The following is a 22,053-nucleotide window of genomic DNA, read 5'->3' as shown; positions in this document are numbered from 1 at the left end:
GGAGATCTTTGGCGTGAACTAAGTACATATGGTGTTTGGTGTTACGTAGTTTCTTAATTGCGTCGCGTCGTAATTGAGGGTAAATGTTAATATAGTTGAATATGCGAACGCGCACCATATAACGACGGTTATTAAAAAGTCAGTCTTAAAGTAGCAAAAAAAAAAAAAAGTTCAAAAGCTAAATTTCACAATCAAAATATGATTTAACAGCTCAAACAGTAAAGTTACACGTAATATATGTATGACACGGCTGGATGCATGAGAACAGATATGTAATATTTTAGCTTTATGCGGCTTGATCTTAGCTGGATACCGCGGCCAGAAGTTACAGGAGGTAGCCGGAATGCCCTCAGCGGCGAACAGACAGTTGACGCACGAACGGTGCTTTTTGTGCATGCATTGGGTTAGCGTCAAGAGTCCAGAAGTCGAATGACCCACAGCGCCCGCACTGGAGGATCGGCCGGAGCGAGGTTGCTTTTGAGTTCAGAAATCTTTACCGCAGAACAAATTTTCAGAACGATGATCGACCGCACTAGGAACCTGAAAGAAGTCTGTCGTCTGCTGTCCGCCGCCGGCCGGCCGTCCGACGAGGTTATTGGGCGCATTTCCTCGTGACGTAATACAACTTCCGCTACGTTTTGTTGAGCAAGTGGGGTATGGCGTATGGCATCTCGGGACATCTTTTTTCATCCTTCCTGTACGAACTCTGCGAACGCACCGCGAGCATACGTTTGTTGATTTCTCAGCTCGGCAACCATGGCTCTATTCTGGCGTAAATGTCGAAGATGTCCTCTTTTTTTTCTATGAGCCACTTCTGAAGAGATCAAGCGCAATAGCCTATTTGGACATCGTCAAGGTTCGTGCTTGTCTTTAAATATGTTTTACGGTATTTTGTTCTCAGAATTTTTCCGTCGACTCTTGAACAGCTGCGCCTCTTTTAGCACTCATATCTTGAGCGTTCGTCTTCTGTTTTTGTTTTTACCGCGAGCACTTGTCCTTTGAGGCGCTACTTTCTAGTAACGGGGTACGCTTCATGCGTCTTGTTGCAATCGCTTTGTGTTCATATCCTGGCAAGTTGCCTGCTCTAGTATTTGAGTCATAAACAAAACAATGTAGACACAAACTCGCTTCGCGCTCGGCGTCTATCAGATGTTGTGGGTCAGGTAAGCTCTCCGACGCTTTGATCAACCAGAATTTTCTCCTTGGGACCCGTAAACTATGTAACCGTGCTTTTGGGTTCGTTCCGAAGTCATGTGCACAGCGCACGTCCAAGTACTGTGGGGCTTCAACACACTTGCATCTCATCTTTCTGTCATGCGATGGCATGGAAGCTTGGCTCGTGTAAACTTACGAAATATGAAAATAACTTTCTGGTCAGCTGATTTTAATTACATGTCGAGATGATTGCAACTAGTATGCAGCGTGGGGACGGTGTCTGCCAAGCTTCTTGAACCGCCTGATTCGCTTTGCTAGTGCAGCGGAGAACACGGCGATTGACTGCGGTCAGAGGCGAGAGTGGCAAAACTGGCTGGACCAACTATTTTGCGTTGGCAGTGCAGCAGGTAACTTCAGAAGGCCATCATTGTGTCGTTTCACAGTCCCGCTAGAACTTTTCAACTGCATAAATGTGCACCTGCTTGCCACATCGATGTTCTTGTGGTCCCGTTGTTCAGGGTAACTTGCCTTGCGGGGAATGCTTTGCGTCACAATCTAACCACATTTGTTGAGTTTGGGAGTTTGTGCGAAGTAGTGTTGTACCTAAAAATAAAAAGAATAAATAAATGTTTTCTTGACAGGTTTAACAAAGCTAACCCGTTTTGGATGGCAGCAAACGCTACTTTGTGCGTATTCGGTGTCATTTTAGTTCTGCTAGTGTACCAGAAATTGCTGCTTTCAAGCTGTTTTTATGTGGCCAATTTTCAACAGTTTTTGCAGTGAGACTCTCACATTCATTTCATTGCTCTTTACCAAGATTACTGTTGAAGCCATGCTTTATATAAGTCCAAAATGCTTTATGAAGGAAAGTGGATTTTTTTTTTTTTGGTAATGAAAATAACTGTTATACCATGGAGGCAAAAAAATTCCTTTTCACTTTCCAGCTGCAACTTAAAGATATCACCAAGTGGACAGCTGTCTGCTTAATGTTGTCATCTGCAGTTTCTCTTGTGCTGTATCTTTTTACTTATGTTTCCTGAAGTCAATATTTCATAAATGTAGTTAAACTCACTAAGAATATTTTATCACTGAAAATCACAAGCCAAGAGTTGCAAGCTCCGTAGTGCTGCCTTCATTCCTGAGAAGCTTCATGCTGTGGTATGCCACGCACATACAACATGCATATCAGCAAAGAAAAACTGTAGTTGGATGCATTGGGTAATTGAGAGCTAGCATTATGGACTCAACTCCATTTATGCAGCATGGCTCATTGTAGAGTGTCATTAACTGGAAGGGCACAAAGGCATGCAAAATACGCTGCAGGTATTGTAAAATACAATTCCTGCAACAGTAAATCCTAGCTTGCACTTTTCATTTAGACAAGGACAATGTCATCATCTGGATCTTATTTTTTTAATTTTTTGGTGCGTTATAAGTTGTCTTGCCCAAATTATTTGCGGAAACAGTTTTACATTGTATGCAATGTGTGAAAAATGTGAAAATTGGTTTTTAGTTAGTACTTGGTTGGTGTCTGTTTTGATAGATTTACCAAAGGTAGCATTATATGCACATGTTATATAATGCTGCTTTTATTATGTTTAAGTTGTATACCTGCCAACTCTCTCAAATTGTCCGGGAGTCTCCCGAATTTGATTACATCTTCTGATTGTAAGGACGCTACCTCAAATCTCCTGAAAAGTGGCCAGCACAGCCCAGCATTTGTTTTTCTAACTTTTTTGCATGCTATAGCTATAATCCCATAACATTCTGTAATATAACCATGCCGGAAACCAGCACAGGACCAATTAGTCACCAGCATGCACCTTGAATCTACGTAGCGGCCGCCAGCACCACCATGAATGTGAGCGACTGACTGGAGCTGGATTTTCTGGACTGGCTGGTCTCTGGCTGGATCATGCATTTAGCAATCCAGTCGTTATATGATCTCGGGTGTGCTAGTACAGTGGCTGGAATACTGTGGCGCCAGCAGTGCTCTAGGTTTCATTTCTCATGTCGTTGAGTGAAGTGAGGAACACCGAACTACTCTTTGTGTTTCCTCGAGTTGGAACGATTGATGGTGCTATCAAAACCAAGAAGAGTTTCGTTACAAAAAAAGTACTTTCAAGCATACTTGGAAGAGTTTTGGACGATGCAACACAGAGATCAGTTCAAAATAAGCTAGTAGGCCGCCACTCCCACCTCTTTTGAATGTCAGCCTCAATAACTTCCGGATTGCTGAATTAAAAGATATGACCCCCCCAGCAGTCTCCCGAATTTTCATGTTACTAGATTGGCAGGTATGAAGTTGTAAGGCTTATAAAAGCATGCAAGAACACTATTTCCGTTAACAGGCGTGTAGAAAGCACCCTTGTTAATTTTAATTTTTTTTTTTTACATTTCACTCATTGGTTGCTTGATTCACTGAAAGCAGTGGCAACCAAGCACCATAGTGGCTATTTGATGCTGTCCTTGTCATTTAACAACAGCATTGAAAAGCTTTTTATTATTGCACTTAATAAATAGGCTGTCAGCTTGGTTTAATTAATGTGGACTTTCCTGAAAGCAAATGGACAATCTAGAAGCTCTCTTGATAGTCATGTTGAATAAATATCCTCTGTATACCTTAACCAGTCTGTGTGTTTTCTTGTCAAGGTGCACTAGTTGCCTGCATCACATCATCAGCCATTTACATTAATGCCTATTATCCAATTTCTTTAATTTTGCATTTTGGGACTTGAAATTTATCAATTGAGCTCACTGCATATCTTCTACTTGGTTCAGGATTGGGGAGCTGCCGCAAACATTTTATGCATCTGGCTGTAACTTTTAGTTTGTGAAAAAAGAATGGTAGCACTGCACTGCAGCTCTCTCTTTCTTCATGAAAAAAGAATGGTAGCACTGCACTGCAGCTCTCTCTTTCTTCATCTTGACTTACATGTATGCTGGAAACTGAATTTATGTAATTGACTGGGTTGGTTTATATAGCCCTTGAGCCAAGTGCATAGTGCTTTTGTATAGATGCAGTTTATCCATTTGGTTACATGGCTTTACAACGTGCAGCTACGACAATGAGTAAATTTTGTATAGTGAACGCCAGTGTCCTAGTTTGACATTTTAGTTTCATAGTAATTACTAAGTTTACATTGATGCAGGTAGTGGCATCATATTGAATGTGATGGTGCATTGTTACTTTGCTCAGCAGTGCTAGAACCTGTCATTACTACGGTAAGCTTCTATACTTCCTGTTTGAGAACTTTATTTTGATGACTCAAGCTGTACTGTCGGGGACAAAAGTCTCTGGACCGCATGTCTGGCAATTTTGGACTAGAACTACGATGTAAACGAATTATCGCCTTATTTATCCAGCACACATGAAAGAACTAAAGACCAACTTTCACATCGACAAGTATTGTCCCAGACTACCGGCCGATACGGAAATTATGCGCTTTGGTTGCAGTCTGCGTGGTCCACAGACATTTGTCCCCGATAGTACAGTGAAGCATAAAATGCTGATGACGACTAGATGGAGCAAGTGCCTTTCTTTATGTTGCGCTCGTGAAAGGATGGAGGTGTGTTTGTCAACGCATGCAATGTTTTGTCTTCACAAGCAATTGCTGGTGCTTCCTGGTGCAGTGTCCTCCGGACGGTGGCATGGCTTGGCACAAGTGTGGTGCATGTGGGAAACGTTTTGCTTTTCTCAAGAACTTGGAGGAGCACCAGCGCACACACTCGGCGGGGAGCCCTCCCCCTGCGTCCTTTGAGTGCGAGCTGTGTGCTCTCAAGTTCAGCCTGCTCTCAGAGTATCGATCTCACACAACCCAGCATCATTCTGGCCAAGCATCGCCAGATGGCTTTGTGGATGAAGACCGATCATATGCACTTGATGAGGAGGACATTGATGGTCAGTACTCAGAGACACCACTCAAGGGCTTTGAATGTCAGGGATGCACCAAGAAATTCGCAACAGCAATTTCACGTGAGCGGCATTATCAGCGCAAGCATGCCACCACACCATGTTCCCAGGAACGGCGCCGCTACCACATAAAGGACTACAAGGTTGGCCGGAGCCTTGTCATTGCGAGAACAGTGCGGTAGCATGGTTTGTTTACCCTTCATTATCTGTACTATTGCCATAATTCCAACAGATGTGTGTGTGTGCCAGCTATATGGCAGAAACAAAGAGAGGGTGAAGGTGATCTGCTTGAAAAGCTCAATTGTACACACCCTTCTATTAAAGCCTACTTGTTACACTTTTGAGCATCTATGATTAAGGGAGGCTTTCCCTGTTGATAACTCACAAGCCATATTTAATAAGCCTTGCAGAATGCGCACTGTTTTCGAAGCACACAGGCTGCTTTGTGTAGGTGATGACATAGCAGGTTAAGAGTTATTCTATGAGGCACATGTTGCAATCATAGCACTTCAAAGCATCTGACAGCAGAACAGCCGTTTTCACCTCCTGTCAGCTCAGACTGGCACCAACATCACAGGGGCTTCAGGCATGGACTAGCAACTTGTGCACTTCTGATAAGGAGTAAATTGCAACCACACTGCAGCTACTTTTAAAATACTGCATGTCATGGTGTTATCACATGGCTCATCACTGCTTCATGCTTTGCTGCTTTTGTAATTGTTTCAAATGTCAGAAGTGTGCAACTTTCAAGAAGTTGATCATGGTGATAAAATTTATGCACGGTAGAAATACTGGTAAGCAGCTTGAATGCATGAAGGATGAATGGGTAGTTCCTTGTTTTGCTGCATGCTTATTTTTGCTTCATTCATATCTTGCTTTGATAATTTGTGTTTGCCAGAATCTGAAGGCATCATTTTCATTTCTGTTTAATCCTTATCTGAAGGCATCAAAGAGAGAAGGACCTGGCTGATATGAGCAGCTGGCTGCACCATTGTAGTCAACAAATTTGTCTTCAAAAATTTTATTGTTAACTGTGGTATGTGTTTTACAAAGCTGCCCTTAGGGAAATATGGCATAAGGGCATCAAGGAGCAGGAGACGTTTTTGTAAGCATCATTGGCAGCATCTCAAGTCACATATGAAAACTGCAGCCGCATATTTTGTTCCTGGCGTACATTCATGGCCTGTACTTAGTACTCCTGTACTGTGCACAAGCTGTTTTTTTATCTGCTAGATGTCACTCCTGCTTAATCTGCCTTTATCTGGTAGGCTGCATATAACTGCATCACATTCGTGTAAATGTGGCTAGCGTTCCCTTCAGCATGCACATTCCATCATGTCCAGATCTCTCTTTATTGCACTCTTACTGGCCTTGGTGGTAATTACAGATAATTTGGAGAGTATATTACTGCACTAGCTTAATGGTATCTTGGGTTTATAGTTCAGAGTACTGTAAATAGTTATTACTGCTGCCATGTATGCCCCTGTTAGCAAACTTGAGAGGCAGAAGGCATATGTAGTGAAAGCAATTGTAAATGCTCATACATATGCATGTCTGTTTTTATCAGCTTTTTTTAGACAGTAAAAAAAGAAGCATGTGGTCCACAGATACCAGTAGGGTGTGACTGAATCAAAACTTCGGTTAGCTGTGTTGGATATGCTAAACAATGTGTGAAGGCAAAAATAAGTAGAATCATTTGGAGAAACTAAGCTTTGTGAATTACTTCAAAAGCTGCTGCTGCTGGTGATGGAAAGTGAGCATGCTATAAACTAGCACCCCTCAACTGAAATGATACTGCTGCTGCTGTTTTCATCTTGTAAGTGCTGTGCATCAACTAGCGTGATGACACTGATGGATTCACAGGCAACATGAGTGAAATAATTTAGCATGACGGTGCATTATTTTTGATGGCTATGACAAAGGTCACAAAATGAGCTGAGCCAAAATAAGTGCATGATGGTGTAATCTGTGAAACGCATAACATGAAAAACTGTTATTATTGTTTTAATTGAATATGGTTGCCTTATTCATTTTCAGTGACAGCAAATCAGGCTAACAAGGCCTTACCTGTTCTCATAGTTCTCTGGGATTAAGAATTGGCTGTGGCTGGCATAAGATGAGCAATCAGCGATCTTTGAGGAAATAGATGTGAATTAGCTAATTATGAAAATTTTGTCAGGCACATTCAGTGAGCAGAACTTACAATTCAACTCCTTGTGGTTTATTCTGAGCTTGTTTTGAATGGGGGGGGGGGGGACAGTACAGCACAGACGTCTGCAGTTTATTTATTATAAATGTGTGCGTCAGGCTTTTTGTTTGTATGTCTCCCCCCCCCCCCCCCCTAATTTTATTGCGTATAATTAATCAGCATTGTTCTGGGTGTTTGCTAGCTTGAATGTCATGATAGTTCAGCCTTCTGCAGTAATTCTGTTCTGCATTAAAGGGACACTAAAGAGAAAAATGAAGTGGGCTTGCATTGATAGAATGCCATTTCCTGGTTACAAAAAAGCCACTATTACTGAAAACAGAGTTGTTATAAGGTAGTAAAGAGGACGAACAGGAATACAGGTATCGCTGCCACAGCCGAAACGGCCGAGGCTTGCAACTACAAATCGTGGCGCGCAAGGGATCCCGGAGGCTGACAAATGCGAATTACGTTAACCGTTTGAGTGCGGTAGTCGGTTTTGTCTCGAATATGATAACATACTTTTATCACATCTAAGGGATGGCGAAAAGACGAAAAGACAATGTAAATGTTGCAAGGCAAATATAAAAATATACTCGTTTTGTCCGCTTGTCGGTAGATGCCGCTAGTCTCTCAGCTAACAGGGCATCCACTTCAGTTTCGGTTATGTACCGGCTCAGGCACTTCATGTGTGCTTGGATAGTTTAGTTTGGGCCTACCGCGCCTGAAATACGAGCTCGGAGCAGCAAATGCGCCTACAGCAACCTAAGTCTGTATCGAATGAAGATCATGACTCGGAACGCATCTGCGAAGTATTCTCCACTCCCCGTGCGCAAGCAATCACCCAGCAATCACGGAGTCTCCTCTTGCATCAGAGTGTGCGTTATCCTACCCTACTACTTACTAGGAGAAAACAGTTTGAATTCGACCGGCGGGAACAAAAAAAAACCAACTTCTTATCGCAATATCTCAGCAATAATTCGATTTTTTGCTGCCGGAAATGCCGTGACAGTGTCACCAAATGCCGTTTATTAGATTTTGATGGCATATTTGGGTGTCTTTAGTGTCCCTTTAAGTAATAGAGAGATTTTTCAAGAGAATCAGATGTCTTAGGTTGTGTTTCTCAAAACTTGTAGCACACAGAAGGGAAGCCAGTTTGTTCTGGTGTGGAAAAGTGAAAGCAAGTGAAAGCAACCATAATAATTAGGGATTTACCCATCATTTTCTGTGGAAAAAGCCAGTTTTTTTAAAAGCTTTCAAACTGGATCCTTCAGACTGAGCCGGGGCAGAAGTGCATTGTTGGTCTTACTGACCCCGGCGACAGGCGTTGTGAAGTGCTTCACTATGTTGGCCTGCATAAACCTTAAGAAGGAATGAACATCCCTGCAGAAGTCTGAAGGTGTTGAGCGATTAGAAACTTTGTTAACGGTCGAAGACAGGATATTTGATGTTTAATCCTGTGATTCCCTGGCACTGAATTTAGGTTAAAAGTTTTGAGCACTTCCAGGGATTTGCTACCTTTACATGACTGAAATATAAGAAGATAATTATTATATAAAATGCAGTATTAAATTTAGAAAGCAAGCTATAATTGCACAATTACTTACTCTATTACTATATAACTGAAAACTAAGGCTAATTTATAAACACCTCAAAACTACAAAACCGTGTATGTGTACTCGGGCATTAGCATTTAATTAATTTTTAAACTCAAAATTGTTCAAGCACCTGCTGACATAGCCAGCATGCCTGTTTAAATTTTAAGTTATTTTGCCAGAAGTTGTAGAGGCTGATTGTACAGCATACTTTCTACATCTGCAACAGTTTGAGAAATATGTTGGGAAGTGCAGTTTGCGTCATACTGTGAGGATTTGATTTTGAATTTTTTTTGTGCAATAACAAACTATTGATGTTAGTACATTATGTCACTACAACATGCGCATAATTACAGGGTTAAAAATGGCATGGTGTTTTACAGGTATGTCCTGTGACAAAGGGAAGCGGAAGGAAAAGGGAGTCTTGTGTATGGAAGCAATTGTTTACCTGTGCAGAGTCATTGCTTTCTGATGTAATGCCCATTTTACATGGGCACTTGCAATCATACATGAGTCAGTGGAGATTTAGTGCAGCTGGATGTTTACTTTCAAGCATGTTTTACTTAGTCAATCGCAGTCACAAGTGGTACTGAAACTGCCATCAGAACATTGTCTCAGTGATCACATGCATGAGAGCTGGGCGTAAGAAAAAGAACAAAGAATCATCTTGAGATCAAAATTTATACCTCTGGCACTGAGTTTGCTCTCGGCACCAGAGGATTAAATGTAACTGAATACAAATAAGAAGAGAATTGAGCCATAGTAACACACTTTGTATAGAATTTGTATTTACATTCTGGGCAATGCTTGGTAGCACTACAATGTATCCTTCAAATGCTTGGCTACCCGTGGCATGCAACCAGTAAGTCAGGGCTGTCTTTCATCTTGATGTGACATAGAGGCCGAGTTCGGTGATGCATTTTTTGATATTTGGATAGAGAGATATGCTTATCATATATGGTGCAGTGGTTGAGGACAACTGTGAAGGCAACAGTCTTGAAAAACCAGTATTTGTGCCAAGTGCCCCTTTTAACGCAGAAGTTTTAAATGCCCCGTTCTCCGAAAAATCCGATGTCGGTGTTGTTGGAGTCTTAGCTATGAGTGGAGAATCACGGTCATTGTTCTGGCAGGTGGTAGTTGGTGACTAGGGTGGCCTGGTGCTTGGGTGCAGGGTTGCCTGATGTCACATGTCCACGACGTGGCTGATTTGGCAGGATCTGCTAACTTGTTCGTACAGGTGCTTTCCCACTCCTTCTATGTAATGTTGCACCGTTTTGTTTCATTTTTGTGATGTTTCTAATGCTCTTAATGCTTTTAAATGTCTGGCAGCTTGTTGAAAATTTTCTCGGCTGTAATGAGCTTACAGCTGTGGTATTTTGTGTAGAATGGGCAGCTGTGCAAAATTCTTTCTGCTGGTCCATGAAAAGTCATCATGTGAAGAAACTAAATGGTGTGCATTTTTATAGGGTAGTGCATGTATATATGTGGAGGCGCACTACACAGGTGCATAATTACACTGTCATTACAGATGCCAGGTTGTGCTTGTGGCTGCCCAGACTGGGATGCATGAAAAGCACATTTTTATTGCCCTTTAAAGAGTGCTTTGGCTAGAAGATTCTGCAATTAGAAGTTTTGTGTTAAACTTCTGCCTTATAATTTGAGGAGATATATAAGCTATGGTATTGTGTGAAGACATATGACACAAAATTTCATTACATTTTGCTAATGATCTCTCTGGTGTTATGTTCTGTTTGACACCACTACTACTACTTTGGTGCTTCTGTACGAATAGAATCTAATGTTCATCTTCATAAGAAAAACTCCATGATATCCGGTTTTATGATTTGCTTGGAAGACATTTGATACTTTTAAGGTGTTTACTGAGATAATTAACCTCAGTCACCTTGTAGATACAGTGAAAGCAAACATATAAAAGGCAAATCGGGAACCATTGAATGGATAGCTGCTTTTAAACACGAAGTGACTTCCTGCATTAATATCATTTGTCAGAGAAGTAGGGAGTGCTTGAGGATCTGTGAAGAATACATATATACTTGTTCAGTATTGAAATTCTATCAACTCTTGCCATCGTTTGCAGCTTCTGTTGCTGCAGAATCACTTCAGTTTGTCACAGGAGGATACAAATTATTCCCCACTGACTGCTTTCCAGTAGGAGTGGATAGGGGCAAGCATTTGTAAATGTGCATCATAAGAAAATCGGTGAAGAGAAAGCAGATGCAGCACATGGACATACATGATAGGCCAGTGTTAGTATGCATTTTTCATGCTGCCGGGCTTGCTTGTATTAATGCGATAGCATTAAGGGCCCCGCGTTGCAGAAATGTCGATGTCGTCGACGGCGGCCGCCGTCCCGCGTCGTCCGGCGTTGGCCGTGAGCAAAAAATCCCAGAAGCATTATTAAATAAAAACGAGTAGGAAAAACCGCCGACCTGAGGAATCGAACGTGGGCCTACGGGGTGCGAGCCGAGCACGCTAACCACTCCGCCACGCCAGCTAGATGGTTTGAAATGGACAAAGGCGCATCTGTTGATTGCGGTGTTGTCTCAGAAATATCCCTTAGAGAAGTGTATTGTGGCGTATAATAATAATTATGAGCATGTAAATTACAGAACTACAGAACACGCAGTTATGCAAGTGGCAAATGACTTTTCCGCTGTACTTCCTCTTCGCTTGGCGTGCACGTAACGCCATCATGCGTGTGGCGCACGGAATAAGATAGACAGGGCATGGCCTCCGAGATCTTCATCGCGCCGGCTCAGATCGGCAACAATGTTGCTGACAAACTACGACTGCAACTTGAGGCCCGCGCGTTTCGGCAAGGTGGCTGGCAGTGCTTCTACGTCCCAGAATCATGTTTCAGAACAAGTAATTACCAAACAGTCATGCTTTGGACAAGTTAACGAGTGTTGTATCATGTGAATTACGTCTTTGTGTCACTCAAAAGCGCAACAAGCAAATGAGTAGATGGTGCAAACGGGGCGCGATAACGCTATCGTGTTCCATTCTTAAAGGCGAAGCTGAAGCGTCCTCCAAATTTTTGTTTACAGAATGGTAGCGGTACCAAAAATAAAAAGAGGAAACCCTTGGAGAAAAACGGCATCTTGAGCTGAGGATGTTTCTGGGTTCCCCTGAGGCAGCCAGCATTCTTCATTTTAGCCAGTAGTTTCCCCATGTTTGTATGCAAAATGAGATAAGATGCCAGCTAGGCTGCAAAGCACTTGTTACAGTAGATTAGTATCCTTCCTCTGTGCAAAGTTGTCACATCACTAAGAAAAGAGGTCAGTAGCTATGTGCTTAACATACCACTTGTGCAGACTTTTGTAGAGGTAGTCCGTCCATTGGCACAGATTCAATAACTGAACTTTTGAATCATGCTTAATATTATAAGGCTTACTACAAGTTGCATATAGTAATCCCCTTCATATGATAAAATTAAATATGCTTAGCTATTGCAAATATGTGGAATAGCTATTTGGTTATGGACAATTTGGCATGTCTAGAGGCTGCAAGATTGACTGAAAAAAATCTTACATCAGCAGGGTGAGAGCTTAAAGGGTTAAAGGCACCTGTCTTTCCTTAAAGTAATTTTGCTTTGGAACTGTGCATATTACATCAGCAAACAAGAATCACTACATAGAATCTGCTAACACAGACTGAATAATTTGTAATCGAACACTTTTTTCTTTACTTTGTAGTTTGTTTCAGTTTTAGGTTGTCAAACGAAGGTTCTGACGTCATAAGTGAGTATAAGGTCATGTGACACATAAAAGAACTGCAATATATTTTCGGCTTTGCTGTTTTAATTACACAAACTCTTACTGTAAGTTGCAGCGAAAGCTGAAATGACAGCAACTGAACAAAAAGATATTATAATGCTGTTTTTGTGGTCTCATGTGATCTCATACTCACTTAAGACAATGGAAGCAATGTTCATTAACCTGCAACAAAAATTGGAACTGTGTGGGAAAAAAAAATATAAATTGTAAGTTATTTACCAAGTGTAGGTAAATTTGACATAGTGGTCCATGTTTACTGTCTTATGCACAATTCTAAAGTAGCAATCAATAAGAAAAACTTGTTCTTAGCTGTTTGCATCATGTCAAAAAGAAGCTGCATTTTGTCATAATTTTGTCCTCTGGAGATGACACAACAAAGAAAGGACATCTCTTTTACAAGACAAAGAAAGGTAGAGCACCAATATTGGATATATATATATCATTTTAAGCACAAATGACATGCATATACAGGACAGGAGTTGCAATATGGAACTTGGTCATTCTGTTTTAATAAAGTTCAGGCTTGCTTTGGAGGAGCGGTGCGAGAATAACCTTTTAGGCTCTCTTAACTTGTGGAAACTCTACATTAAATTCATGCGCATCATAAATGCAGTGCACCTCACATTTTGAGGCAAGCACGAAGTTATTGTGATGGCATTTGACAGTTGCCTTACACAGTTTTTGTATTTTACTTTCCTCTTAAAAAGTCAAGGACAGCTAACTAAAGGCACAGGAAATGTTTTACTTTTGAAGCTCAAGAGCAGGGGTATGAAAACCTCCACACGGGCAACATTTACAAACTTCAGTCTCCTGCAGACCAGTAGCCGAGAGGGCAGGGGTGAAAAGAGGGACTCAATGAAAAAGAAAGGCAAAGGCAGACAGAAGCATTCAAATGCATAAAAACGAAGCAAAAGACTATAAACTTCAGCTAAGGCCACTTGTCAGTGAAAACCAACTGTTGATGTAGGCTGACCTAGGACAACTTCTTAGGACCAGTAGGCCGCATTAAAGACCCCATTAATCATCATCATCAGCCTGACTATACCCACTGCAGGGCAAAGGCCTCTCCCATATTTCTCCAATTAATCTGGTCCTGTACTAGCTGCATCCACTTGACCCCTGCGAACTTCTTAACCTCATCCGCCCACCTAACTTTCTGCCGCCCCCTGCTACGCTTTCCTTCCCTTGGAATCCAGTTTGTTACCCTAAGCGACTGTCGGTTATCCTCTCTTCGCACTACATGTCCTGCCCATGCCCATTTCTTCTTAATTTCCACTAGAATGTTGGTAACTTGAGTTATTTCTCTGACCCACTCTGCACGCTTCCCATCTCTTAATGTTACCCCTACCATTTTTCGTTCCATAGCCCTCTGAGTTGTCCTCCACTTAAGTAGAACCCTCTTGGTTAGCCTCCACGTTTCAGCCCCATAGGTGAGACCCCATTGTAAAGCATCAAAACAAATATAAATGGCATAGCTTATGCATGCTATCGTCCTGACTTCCTTTCACACTGGTAACAGAGCTGGCAAGAAGGAGACTGCTTGCAGCATGAGTGCCTTGGTCCTTGCTGTGGCACACTGTAGTTGGTACTTGAACTGTACAAGTGGCTTGCAGTTTTGTGTGCCTCCAGTCTCTTGGAGGGTTCATTGAGAACATTGGAAAAATGTTCAGAATATATATATATATATATATATATATATATATATATTTTTTTTTTTTTTTCACAGAAATCATGCTGTTTGGAGTTTCTTTCAGTGCTGTACAGCTTATTGAGGTTTTCATGCTTCTATATTCCACAGATGTCACTTCGTTTCATCTGTTCATTTTTTAGGCAATACAAGCATTGCCCATAAGGCAAGACAAAAGGAGGCTATTGGTCTCCTGACAAGGTCTTGGCTTCGCCAGACATAGTAAAAGCAGTAACATATTACACCAGAACATCACCTTATACATACACCCTAGTCATGAAACGAACAGATGCTTTATACAGTTCTAGTTTGTTGAAAGTTAGCTTGTGCGAAAAAAAAAAAAAAAAAGTTCCAGAAACACACATCGGAGTACAAAAGTACTTGTGGTACTTGAGCTTAAGAATTAATGAAGTCCAGTTGTTACACAGTGTTACTAACATCAGTAATGCTTCACTTTTATTTTAGCAAAGTGTAGGCATGAACATTATGTACAGCGCGAAAAACGAAGACTGGAAGAAACACGCGAACAAACAAGCGCTGACTATAAAAACTTCAAATTCAGCACGCGCAGGCGCACATTCTTTGTGCACCTGCGCATGCTGGGTTTCCTAATAAAATTTCACTTATAGTCAGCGCTTGTTTGTTTGCATGTTTCTTCTCCTGTCTTCATTTTTTGCACTGTACATAATGTTGAACGTTCACCAACTAGCCCAGTTTTCAGTTCTGTAGGCATGAGACGCATTATGTGAAGAAGAAACAAATCATGAGGCAGTCTGATTACTAAACTGTTGTGCTTACCAGAGCCGAATAGTGTGTTACCGCGTGCAGCACAGTATAGGCCCTTCATTTTTGGATTTTATTATTAAGTAGAACTCCAGTGTTACTGCCAGGTTTCGTGCTTTTCCAGCTGCTGCATCTTTATGGCCTAGTCTCATCCACTGTCATAGAAATCCATGCAATACAATTTGGTTACGTCACAACTGTGGCAGCTTTCCCGTATGCTACATTACGAATATCACTTTGTAGTTTACCCCATTTCGGAATTTGGACAGCCTACTTTTTTTTAGCTTGCACATAACAGAGACGCTAACCAATCAAAGTGGAGCTTGATTGTCATTTCACTGCCGCCATGCTTGGCTGCTTAAGGCCGGCATGAATCTTGTTGCAACTGCTGGTGCAGATCCAGCACCATTGTGGCTCAAGTGCCAATGATCGGAGGTGCAAAAGGAAACTGGCGTGGTACAGAGGGCTGTACAAAATGCAACTGCACAATTTGGCTGCAAACTGTTTCTATCGTCCACGCTTTCCTTGTTGGTTTCAATGGATGATAATTGCTGAGCATCAGCACCTGCGAAAACTTTGCCCACTTTTCATAAGATCATAAGACCTCTGCACTGTTACCTCCTTTTCAGGCCGGCAAAATTTATTGCAGGGCATTTCACTTGGCATGCTTTCGTCACACATTTGCAGAATTGCGAGGGCCACAGAACCTAGTAAATTCCGGAAAGGCATATCCACTTCCTGGCTGGTAGGTTTCTTTTTTCCCCCGTTGTCTCATGAAAAACATCACTGCAGATTTCTAATGGATTATTGTTCCCATAGAGTCAATTACTTGCTGACTGTTGCGTTTCTCAGAGCATGCTGAAAAAAAGTACTGTTGGCTTAATCACTGGCTTATTTGGCTCAAATTTCACACAGAGGTGGCATTAATAGTAATATTACTGTATGTTACATTTATGTGATGTACTTGCCTTTTTCGGCCAGAATCGTCTTCAGCGACAGCTGACCTAAACAAACTCTCACAGCAGTGGTAGAAACAGCACTGTCCGATGCTCATCGGAGGAATTAATGCTTTACCTTTGTAGCCTCCACAATGATGGAATATCTATTCCAATACTCCATGAGCTTACTGTTTTGGTTTGCTGTTGCTACAGATGATCAAAACTTAACTCTGACTAAATTGGACAAGTACCACACTCAAACATAGCGTAAAATAAAATTTACGCTTAATGCTACCCACCTCTGCATGAGATTGGACCCTAGATAAGCAAAGTGTTACCCCAAATGTTTTTCAGTATGCTCTGAACAACGTAAAAGTCAAGACGGAGAAAGCTGGTGGTGCTGCACGACATCCACCATGGACACACTGACAATGCCAGGAAGATTTACCCGCTGGTGTACACTTTCGTGACAGACTGGTGATGGTGACCAAACTTGGCAATGTTTGCGTCGTAAATACTGTTATAAATACGTAAATTACATCATAAATAATGGGGACACTTCAAGCTGCCTCATTCCAAAAATGCTATTTCTTCTTGCTATGTGCACCGACATACACGAGCATAGGGTGCGAACCCGCAATAGCAGATGACGCCAATGGATGTTCCGTTTCACAGTGCCAACAAGGAAGCTCTTAAATGTACCTTTCAGCGATAACAATGTAAGAAAAATATATATCTATGCTTTAAGAAGTGTGCCTGTTAAAGACGAAAGAAATCACTTTCAGCAGTTTGTTATATTTGGCCAAACTGAGAGAATGCCATCTCTTATCTTGAGCGAAGTTTGTGCTTGTTTACACTTACATGCTTTTCTGCTCATTTATCGAAATTTATAGCTAGCATGTTCAATTATAGGTAATATGGGATTGTAAAATCATTTTTTTTTGCGATACATTTTGGCAGAAATCTATATTTCTGGAGTCATGTCTCATCTTTCTGGCATACCTGCAGTGGATGAAGAAACTCATTTAGAAGGTGGCAGCAGCTTTTCTTCTAGGTAATATTAAGTAACTTGGCTTATATTGTTCAATGTGGCAACTCAGTGGTTAAGGCACTTGGCTGCAGAGTCAAAGGAAGCAAGCTTTATTCCGACCACATTGGTTGTGTTTCGATGGAACCAGAATGTGATGCTCTCGTGTACTTAGCAGTGGCAGTAACCCAAGTTGCCAGAATGAATCTGGAGCTCCTCCACAACTATGGAACCCCTCACAGCCCATATTGCTTTTAAACATTAAACATACCATACCAATGTCCAGGGGTGAAAATAGAGTGCTTTCTTTTTAACCGAGGATCAAGTTTAAACTGGACTTCCCTGGTAATCATTCCAGATTTCTTCTGTGTGTGCTGAAATTGTTAAAGCACTCTGTTGACATTGCAACTGCCTTTTGCAGCACTACAGCAGCGATAGCTGACATAGTGACACTCAATAGACTGGCACGAATAAACTACCACAGGAATACTACTTATCTTGTGGAGGTTCACATCTTACAGATATCCTTCAAACTCATCTTGAAGTGTATTAAAGGCCCATTGTCCAGGGAATGGCCTTTTAAGTAAAGGAGCCCAGTGCTTCGATCAGGTGCCGGAGATAGTCCGTGCAAAATGCTACAGCGATACGCGCTCTGCAAAGCAGCAAAAATACAAATCAAAGCTCTCTCATACTCCCCGTCGGGAAACCAGCTTCCCTGTTCTCTACGAGCCGCAAGGATGACATAGTCGCAAACGACATCCATTGGTCCGTCTCGTTCACTGACGGGTGAAGGATGGGCGTACACCATTAATTGTGTCCACTGCTCGCTGGGAAGGGGGGCTTTTCCCTCGCCACGGTCGGACTGAATGCAGCGACGCGCGCTCCCGCGCTCGTTTTTTTTTTCTGCGCACACAGAGCCCACGCCCTACCTTCCGCCAAACTCAGAGAAGAATGGGGAATTTGGCTTGCGGAGGCTAGACGACCGGGTAGGAGAGTGAAAAACCTTTGTGAGGGAACGGGAGGAGAGAAACACGACAGAATTGGGTGATTGCGGTGGCTGTAACTGCGTTATTAATTACTCTTTTCAAAAACATTTTGCGGCTTTGTGTTCTGGGGGCGAAGTCGCACAGTCACCGGGGAAGAAAATATTTTCGACCGGAGGGTGGACAGTGGGCCTTTAAGTAACAAGCCAAGGTTCACAAATATGTAGGATTGATCGAGGTGCGCTGGTTAAAATAGATGCTAGGTACTGAAAATTTTTTTTTCTGCGATGCCTCCACCTTTTTGCAATTTCAATGTACACTTTCAGGGAGATGGTATTTAATCAGGATTTGGTCTTAACTTGACTAAAAAAGTTGTTTTAAGTGTTGAAATTGCAGAACTATTACATTGTATTCAAAATGAAAGGGCTGTAGGTATACTGTGCTTGAATCATCTCATGGCTCATGCATGCTCACTTTCAAGTGTCCACAGCAGTGCTGCTATGTAATTAAGCCAAGTTAAAGCTCCTTGCAGTAATTTGTCTTTCACTTCATACAACAAATAACACACGTGTAGGCACCGGTTGCAGATGAGCCATTACTTACTGCACTATGTTGCTTTACGGTATATTGTAATCAGTGTGTACCCGCCATGCACTGCTCCACACAGTGCTTTAAAATCAACTCGCTAAGTTTAATTTTCAATTTTAGATCTTGACATCAATGGTTTACATTTGTAGAATATGTGCTATGACCATCTGAACTGTATTGTTTTGCTTCAGTGGTTTTTTTTTTTTTTGTTTTTGTAAAATCTGAAACCCTGCAGCAGTAAAAATTCATTGTTAAAATGTTGTGTTACTATGCTGTTGAGCCACATATGCATATATGTACTGCTACAGAAGTGTCATCACTTTCCTATATGTGATCAAGTCAGGATGTTATACAAAAGTTTTCAGTATCTTTATTTGGTATGACAGTGTCCATTCTTCATGTATTCTTATGAAGCAAATGGCAATCTATGTGCTACCACAACTTCACATATTTGTTACATATTTGGAAAGAAAAAAAAGGGAGGAGGGCATTTCTTTTTCTCCAAAATAATTGATGTTTATTTATAAAAATGTGTCAGCCTAGATAAAACAAAGTAATTTACATAGAAAGTTGGAGTGGTAAGCTAGACTGTGCTTGGTGGCTGTTCTTGAACAACTTTTATGTTAGCCAATCATTTACTATCACAATAAAAACACATACAAACAGCGTAGCACCTAGGTGCTCTGCTGTTCAATTTTATTGTCGGTGCGCTTGTACCAAGGTGGTAAAAAAAAAAACACTCTAGAATCATTCATGATCGTACTGTGGGCTACTCTAGCATGTTTTGTTACCACCTAGATACAAGCTCGGTGACAAGGAATTCAAACAACAGAGCCTATAGGCAGCCATGTTGTGCACATTTGTTTATCGCCCTTGTACACATGTACATATGTACAAATGTTCTAAGAATTCCAGGAAACAAAATGGGCCATAAGCATTTAGTTATACTTAGGCATCTTTTGTAGTCAAAGCTGCTATTATTTACGATATTAAACTACCTGTTCTGTTTTAGCAGTGGAATCACATTGTAAGTATAATGTACATATGTAAATAATTCATCTCACTTATGGTTGTCACATACGACTCACACAGGTTTGCATGTACATACAATGACAATAAACTATTGATAATCAACATTTTGTGTGAAAGCTGTATATGTGAATTGTTGTTAAACATCTGGGTTATTATTATCATCTAATTAAATAATAAACAGTACTGACTGGCAAGTGTTATCGTGCCTTTTCTAGCTACCAAACTGGACTGATCTGAAAGTTCAAGGAAAAATGGATGTAGTGGCTCTTGAAGTATTTATAGAATGGTAACATGGGGGGGGAGGGGGGGGGATCGCTCTTTGCTGTCCGATTTGTTCATGAATCTCTTATTTTGTTAGCTTACATTTACTGAGGCTTTTGTTTGTACTCCATGCTTCAGTAAGTTGCACTCTTTTACTTGCTTTGATGCAGTAACCCCAGTAATGACGTTTACTGTGCAAAAACTAGAAATATTGCACAATTGCACTCCTCAAGAAATTACATTCACAATGAACAGTACTGAACTGCATGCGTTCATCTAGAACTATTTTTCTGTTACTCTGCCACTTTATTCGTGCCAAATTACAAGTTCAAATGCCTCCTGCAACAAGATAGACGTCTAGTCTACAGCTTCCCTCGTATGCCAGCTGTTTGTTGTTGCAGTACTTCATTCACAAGACTAGTTGCATGAAGTGCTGTGCCCCAAGAAGTATTGATGCCGTGTGCTCCATGGCCATAGTTGTGAACCACCTTAGAGGAAAAATCAAAGTTCAAGGTCAGGTGAGCCATTTTTTTTTTTTTAACATACTGCCAGCCTGAGTGTCAGGCTTTAGGCAGGAGCAGGCATGACTATAGTACTCTGTTTCATACATCAGGTGCAACACAGCAAAAGCTACACAAGTAGTCCGCAAGAAAAAAAACGGGAGGCGTATTACTATGCACTCGTTCTGTAGCAGAGTGGTTCCTGCGGAAACAGGCTCTATTCCGAGCATACACGTTTGCAATAACATGCTTCGCATGCCTAGACATCTTTGCAGAGCGGATCTTATAGAAAAAATGCGCACCAAAGAACCATTTTCTCAAAAAGAGATGCGCAGCGCGGAGGGCACAGCCAGCGCCATCTAGTGACACAGCTGGCAAGGTTGCGGGGCAGCGAAAACGCGGCACGAACAAAAACGACATAAAAAACATACAAATTAGCCGAATCCGACCCTTTCTCCCTAAAAAAGGTGCTTTTTATGAAGTTGATGGCAAATGTAAAATGTGTTAAGCTTGCAGATAAAGCAACTATTATTTTCTCTCGTCAAGAGCAGGCACTATTTTTCATCGCAGATGCGGAGAGCGCAAACAAGAGCTGTAGCTTTGGTAGTGTTGCACTTGATCTATGAAACGGAGTATAGTCCAGAACTACCATGCTTGTGAGTACAGTGTAGAGGCAGATGTGCTTCTAACATCACAAAGGCCTTTAGAGAGTTCAGGAAACCTTTTCGACTTGGGTATTATAGGCATATGCTTCATTATAGTTACGTTATAGTGCAATATGTTTTGTTACTGCAGATAATTAACTTAAACATAGCCTACTCCATGCATTTATTTATATCTGGTGATGTCTTTACCTTTTTTAAAATATTAATTCACAGTAAACAATATGTGCATAAAGAGGTACCTTGCACTTTTTTCCGCCGCATCCAAGAACTTCGGTTTCAATTCTTATTGGTTGACGGAAAGGGCGCAGTCCTACCCAGTCTTCAATAACTTTACAGTCCTTAATAAGGAAGACACACAGTACTATTAGACAATCCTGTTTTGAAATATGACCTTGAATTATTGTCACTTGTATAAGTGACCAAAAAAAATCTAACCATGCTAGCTTTTATGTTTTGACCAGAAGCAATGTAAATGGTACTTGAAAAATGCATGTTCAATATTAGTTTGGCCTGTCCGGTCTGTACTGAGCCATCAGAATTGTATATTGGAGACAGTTTACCAGAGTTCTTATGATCATGCATTTTAGAATTTCTACTACCCAATTAAATATTAAAACTAAACTGAAATTTGCAGGAAATTGGAGTGAGTTAATCAGGTTGTTGTGAATTCTGTCAGACAGTCTACTAAGTTAACTGAAAATCAAACGAATAAAAATTTTATTAAAGTACACATTGCTTGATACTGTTGTCATCAAATGAAATGCAAACAGAAGGGCACCTTGTCAAATATTCAGTTCATGCTGTCTACCAGTTGTTACCAGAAATAGGTGCACTCACACATTTTATGGTAGTTGGTTTTTTTCTTTTTGACATTCATTTTCGCACTTTTCCACAGGGGCATCATGTGCATTTTTTCCACCTCCACCATGCTAGGCACACCACAC

The 22,053-nt window shown here is 41.2% G+C and overlaps 2 protein-coding genes across 6 annotated transcripts in view; one reads left to right on the top strand and one right to left on the bottom strand.

Moving 5' to 3' along the window:
• Nucleotides 1-650: 650 nt before the first annotated feature.
• The window catches only part of LOC146205109 (uncharacterized), a 35,019-nt gene continuing 13,616 nt past the window's right edge, over nucleotides 651-22,053 (top strand). The window contains exons 1-3 of one of the 4 annotated variants that reach the window (XM_084589801.1): nucleotides 651-856; nucleotides 4,789-5,254; nucleotides 9,232-14,278. In XM_084589801.1, the coding sequence (XP_084445927.1) occupies nucleotides 4,807-5,250 (444 nt within the window). In that variant the 5' untranslated portion in view covers nucleotides 651-856; nucleotides 4,789-4,806 and the 3' untranslated portion in view covers nucleotides 5,251-5,254; nucleotides 9,232-14,278. Of the gene's footprint in view, nucleotides 857-967; nucleotides 1,164-4,788; nucleotides 7,317-9,231; nucleotides 14,279-22,053 lie in introns of those variants that run through there. The other 3 variants (XM_084589802.1, XM_084589800.1, XM_084589803.1) reach the window with 3 other exon arrangements.
• LOC146205108 (D-aspartate oxidase-like) overlaps nucleotides 19,018-22,053 on the bottom strand; it is a 33,429-nt gene continuing 30,393 nt past the window's right edge. For both annotated transcript variants that reach the window (XM_084589797.1, XM_084589798.1), the window contains exons 9-10: nucleotides 21,349-21,447; nucleotides 19,018-20,432 (exon numbers count right to left, since the gene is read on the bottom strand). In XM_084589797.1, coding sequence (XP_084445923.1) covers nucleotides 20,307-20,432; nucleotides 21,349-21,447 — 225 coding nt within the window. In that variant the 3' untranslated portion in view covers nucleotides 19,018-20,306. The remainder of the gene's footprint in view (nucleotides 20,433-21,348; nucleotides 21,448-22,053) is intronic.

This window comes from Amblyomma maculatum, chromosome 1 (assembly GCF_055883805.1).
Source record: "Amblyomma maculatum isolate TAMU_Amacu chromosome 1, ASM5588380v1, whole genome shotgun sequence".
In the NCBI taxonomy this organism is placed as follows: Eukaryota; Metazoa; Arthropoda; class Arachnida; order Ixodida; family Ixodidae; genus Amblyomma; species Amblyomma maculatum.
This window is presented reverse-complemented; position numbering and strand designations above follow the sequence as displayed.